At 46.5% G+C, this 6,182-nt stretch overlaps 1 protein-coding gene across 1 annotated transcript in view; it reads left to right on the forward strand.

Moving 5' to 3' along the window:
* The first annotated feature begins 588 nt into the window (after positions 1-588).
* LOC106806051 (protein glass-like) overlaps positions 589-6,182 on the forward strand; it is a 10,474-nt gene continuing 4,880 nt past the window's right edge. The window contains exons 1-2 of the mRNA XM_014807893.1: positions 589-651; positions 1,009-1,239. Coding sequence (XP_014663379.1) covers positions 589-651; positions 1,009-1,239 — 294 coding nt within the window. The remainder of the gene's footprint in view (positions 652-1,008; positions 1,240-6,182) is intronic.

The raw sequence follows: 6,182 nt of genomic DNA on the forward strand, positions 1-6,182 counted from the left end.
CGCGCGCGCACACACACACACACACACACACACACACACACACACACACGCACGCACGCACGCACGCACGCACGCACGCACGCACGCACGCACGCACGCACGCACGCACGCACACACACACACACATGCACACACACGACGTGTGCAATTACACGCGCGTGTATAGCCACACACGTCACGGTATAGCAGCACACACGTCACGTTACACGCGCGTGTATAGCAGCACACACGTCACGTTACACGCGCGTGTATAGCAGACGCGCGTGTAACGTGACGTGTGTGCTGCTATACACGCGCGTGTAACGTGACGTGTGTGCTGCTATACACGCGCGTGTAACGTGACGTGTGTGCTATACACGCGCGTGTATAGCCGTGACGTGTGTGCTGCTATACACGCGCGTGTAACGTGATATGCGTGTTATACACGCGCGTGTAACGTGACGTGTACGGATTCCCACCGCGGCAGACGAATCACCACATGAACAATTCGTACGACGTAGCGCCGCCTTGTCACGGCCTGTATGTCATCATTACACGGTCGGCATCTACAGCAGCAGCGGCGGCGGCGGCGGCAGCAGCTGCCTCAGTATGGAAGCCATGTCTAGCGGGCGGGATGAGGATAGCAGTGCGACCATGAGCATCAACATCAAGGCGGGTGCCGTTCAGCTGCCGTTTTTGTGCGGTTAGGTTTCTCGAACGGTCTTTTTCGTATTAATCATATCCTAAAGCAATTTCCGTCGTGTTCCGTGCACATGTACAGCTGTGTATATGCAGTGGCGCCAGGTGTGTGCGAGTCGTCGTGCGCGTGTGCGTTTTAGGCATATAATAACTCCCTATCTCTCTAGTAAAAGCAATCCAATTTTTCAATAAAATACGCGCACTACCATTTACATTATATATTATACTCGTTCAGATTTACAATTCATTCGCAAAATATCTCACGTTTCCCGTTAGGATAGAAACCGTACGAGGAAATATCGGCGCGCTGTGAATTGTTTATCTTTACAGATGGAAAATTGCTACGTGCCAAATAATATCAACTACGGCACGGACCTGTGGCGTTCGTCCGTGCATCATCCTCAGCTAAAGAGTCTGAATGTCGGCGGCAGTTATTACCAGCATCCGAGTCAGACAAGTGTCGATCTTGGCTTCAATGGATTTCAACTATCGCCGCTCGAAATCGAGGCATCTTCGCTGGGAAATTTATATTCACTGTCGACACCTGGATTCAAGTACGTGGCACGTAGATAATATGTATTATAGCAAGCACACACACACACACACACACACACACACACACACACACACACACACACACACACACACACACACACAATATATATATTATATATTATATATATATATATTATGTTGGAACGCTGCGATGATTAACTCTACTCATTCACAAAACTATATTTAGATATATAACGAGGGCTCCCACACACGCACTTCGCGCGCACACACATACGCACAAACACGCACGGCAGCACACGCCGCACTCGTAATCACGACCATCACACGACGCACTCATGCACACGTGCACGCGCGGCGCCACACACACACACACACACACACACAACACACAACACACACACACACACACACACGCAACACACACAGTGACACCACACACACACACACACCACACACGCACGGCACGCACGGCACGCACGCACGCAGCACGACCCGCAAGCAGCCGCACGCACGCAGGGACGCTCCATATGGATATATTCTTGGAATAACAACGCTCTACCACGCACCATTGCAGACGCCGCGCGCGCATAAACACACAGCGAGAGGATCCGATTCGGCACATATGACGAATGCCAGCAAACAACGGCCTTACGTATTAACTGCGCCGTGAGTTACCTGTTTGTGCTGAATTTCGCGCCGTATTCGCGCGAACACCGTCTCTCTCTTCTTCATAAATACCTGCGCAAAACACGCCGCCGACATTTCATGCTCGGCCGCCACCACCGTGAGCGCGGATGCGTTACGCTGAAATATAGTGTGAATTCATAGCGGGGGCGGAGGTGAGGCCGCGGCGGTGAGTTCCCTTAATCGCTTGCGAGCCCTGCCGAAAACGCTTCAATTAGATTGGCGCCGTGGGTACACGGTAGGCCCACGGGTTCTAGTGGGACGCCAACCCGGCGGCAGGCTACTGCGTCACGCTAACCTGTGATCGACCCGTCGCAGCTTATCAAGGCCGACGAGTAGCGGGAATACGGTATTGGCATATTTAAAATGCCGGTGGCGCGATTCCCAGCTTACGATGGAATCCAGAGATATTTCCGTTTTTAATTGCGGAGGAATATCTTCATTATCTTCTATTACGGTCCAGGGGTGTGGTTAAATGTGGGTATTTTGACAATTTTTGGGTTCAACGGAATTTGTTGGCGGAAAAGGTTTTCGCACTTGCGGCGATTACATTGCGCGTAACATATACGCATAAAGATACGCATAACTACAAATAATAAGACATATTAACGGATAAACGATTGTGTTTTGATGATTAATACTAAGCGCATGATCGACATTCCAGTAACCGGTTACGCGATTTTATTGTTTTTACGTCAAATTGCTTTATTGTTTATATATTATAATATTTATTATAATATAAATATATATATTGCCGCGTGCGCAGTGCAGTGTCTGCGCTGCGCGTTTGTGTCTATTATGTATTATATCAGTTCGATCTTTATTTATTATTTTAATGTGAAACAAATCATAAATGTCCCATTGACGCTCACTTTATAGGTCAGTGACAAGGTGCATAAGCAGTGATTCGAATGATCGAAGCTCTGTCGAATCCACACGTGTATATAGCTAGAGTGCTTCGGCGCCTATCCGTATTGGAGGCGGTCAGGCCTCCGCCTACATTGCTCGGAAATACACATGACATTCCTACTTTTCTTTACATTTTCGCCGTTTGAATCGAACTAACGCGCCGCCGTAAAGTTGCGCTTCCGTTTTATTTGCCAATAATAATGGCCAAAAAATCTCTAATAGCAACAATAAGTACAAGCTTAATAGTTAAACTGATTGAATCCCGTAAATGCCGCAGTCTGTCACCCCCCCGCCCACAACCACGCGCGCTTGGTCGAGCGTTGTCGGCATAAACCGTCTACAGTTTGATGACAAACCGTGAGGCTGTAATTGGACACGGTCAAACGGGGTGCATCAGGAACCCGTTCCCCCACCCCACCACCACCCGACCCCCGCCGACCGCCACCCTCACCCCCCGCTGCGCTCCCAGACTGCAAGCCAGACGGACCGCATGCTCGGCTGGAAAATGCGCGCCTTGTTTATCAGACCGGCGTCTTTAAGAATCCTCACCGGGCTGCCGACGGTACACCACCACCGGTGACCGGTGTCCGGCCGATGCTTTGTTTTGGCTCGCCGCGGGTGGCGCTGTCGACTAATCAGGCGTAATTACCCGCTAATTTGGCAATTTGCTGGGATTTGTTTGGCCTTAGGCGTTGTCCGGGGTGCTTTTGTTGTTCGGCACGTATATTGGTCGCTGATGAATCCACGCGCCTGCGCGCTTACGTACTTTGCTTGCGACGGCGAGAGGTCGTATTTGTCTACGTAACTAGCGCGAAAATAAATAGTTAGTCGAAATCAATTAGGGACACGGACGATAGGGTTACGCGGTGAACAGTCGTGTGACGCGGACGCTGTGCAATAAATAAAGGGAGAAATAGGGAAACACATTATTTAAATGCGTTATAAATAATTAAGTAAATAAATAATAAATAAAAATATAGATTAAATTAAATGAAACAAGTAAAGAAGAGAAATAAATAATCGAATACATATATTGTATATATTATTGTACGTATAAGCATAGACTGTATTTCCTCTGTCTGTACGCATCAATCTATTAAAAATAAATAACTGGAAACTAGTAAGATAACGAATGAATTTTAACGACGCGATCTTCAATGTTATTTATTCACAGTATACGTAGTGCATAGCCAGTTTTACTTACTGTTGTTCTCCAGTTTCTTTATATTTATATATGATATACTATATATATAGTATATATATATATTAACTATATTATACGAGATTCGCATGATTGCAGGACTCTAGCGGATTTTCTGTATATATATAATTATTATATATATATTATATATATATATCAATATACAGTAAAATCCGCGCTAGAGCCTGCAATCATTGCGAACTCGTATATTCATATATGTTATTTATTAATTAAACAATACGCAGTGCATTAGCAGTTTTTACATTACTGTTGTCACTCAACCTATGTTACTTATATTATATATATAATATATATTATACTATATCAGTAGAATCCCGCTATAACCCACCAATAATGCGACGTAAATCGAATAACTCGTTAAAACTTTTTAATTCGCCGCTGCAAGGCGACCTCACATTTTTTTAATACTGCGATCGACGTTTCTTGACAGGGAATTCCAGCGTCGATGTTCAAGATCGGTAAACCGCGTGCGCGACATGACGTTGCGGAGGTGCTTGTCACTGAAGCACCCGATTCGTTCACTCGGCGTCACTGTTCACCGCTATCATCGACCACCGTCGGTTCACCTTACGTCCGCCGTCGGCAGCACACAAAACCTGGGTCGTATTTTGGGTTAAATGGACAAAATGCAGGCGAGCCAACGCTCCGTTCCCGGCTGATGGACGCGCGGCCATCCGGGATGACACATGGACATCATTCAATGCAGGTAAGGTTCTGTTGTCGGTTGGCTGTATGAATATAATAAATAAATAAATGAATAATAAATAAAATAATTGAAATAAATAAATAGAAGAAGTAATTATATATATATATTATTTACTATATATATATTTATGATAGATAGATAGACAGAGATGAATACGGAGATGGAGATAGAGAGAGGAGAGGAGAGAAAGAGAGATGGAGAGAGAGAGAGGAGACGTCCGCAAAGGGAGGGGCGAAAGAAATAGGGCGAGATTAAGAGATCAGAGAGAGGAGGGGGAAGAGAGAGGATGATAGATGAGAGGGAGATGATGAGGAGAGCGAGAAGAGAGCAGGAGAGAGCGCTGCTGCGTCGCGGCGCAAAGGGTGCGGCTGAAAGAAAGAGGGAGAGATAGAGTATTAAAGGGAAGAGGAGGGGAAAGAGAGAGAGAGAGATGGAGACGAGAGAGAGAGAGAAGAGAAAGATAAAAAGAGAGAGATTGAGAAGTTGCGGGAAGCAGTAATAAGATATTCTTCATGCATGATCTCTACTGAGACCGTGCTCGATACGTTCCTCATTAATAACATATTATGTGATTCTCGCAATATTCTTTTTTATAGATGGTTTAAAGAGACCACATATTCATATTCATACACACACAGTAGTCTTCTTGTATAGGGGCGATACACTGCATTGCCTCAGATACGTCTCTTGGTCAACGAGTATGCGTTAGCCTAGCGATGAACAGCGGACTGTCGCTTTACATTGTGCAAATATTACTTGTGCATGAGCCCTGAATGGTAGAAATAATTAATCTCGTTAAAACGAACTGGTCGTGCGGAATCGAAAATGATTTCACGAGGCGATGTTTTTTATATTAACTATTTCATTACTAACAGTGTGATTCCGATCGGTTTGTAATAGCGAAAATGAAATCTTTCTTGTTGCTCTTTTGTATAATACGGGGTTTTTTCGTTCGAACAGTTTTAGAATTTTACTTGTCCTCAATAGCCCCTCTCGTTTATCCCGTCGTTTATCGGATATTTCCACATATGTTTTTGCTCATCCGCGTTCTGCCTGCCGGCCGGCCTAATAACCCCCCCCCCCCCCCCCCCCCTGGTAACGTGCGTATGTATGTGTGTGATGCGCTGGGCGTGTGCGTTTGGTGCGTGCGCGTGCGTCCCGCTGGTGCGTTCCTGCGTGGTGTGTGCTCGCGTGCGTGCGTGCCTGCTGGCGTGTGTGACGTGTGTGTTGTGTGTGTGTGTGCGTTGATTGTGTTAGTTTTGTTTGTGTGTATGTGTGTATGTCCCCTGTGTGGTGTGCCGTATGTGTGTGTGTGTGGTGGTGTGTTGTGTGTGTGTGTGTGTGTGTGGTGTGTGTTGTTGTGTGTGTGGTGTGGCCGGGAAATACTCGGCCGAAGCCTGTGTGGTTTGCCTGTGTTGGGTGTGTGTGCGCTGGCGCGTGTGGTGGTGTGTGTGCTTGTGTGTGGCT

Source organism: Priapulus caudatus, unplaced genomic scaffold (genome assembly GCF_000485595.1).
Source record: "Priapulus caudatus unplaced genomic scaffold, Priapulus_caudatus-5.0.1 Scaffold139, whole genome shotgun sequence".
Lineage (NCBI taxonomy): Eukaryota > Metazoa > Priapulida > Priapulimorpha > Priapulimorphida > Priapulidae > Priapulus > Priapulus caudatus.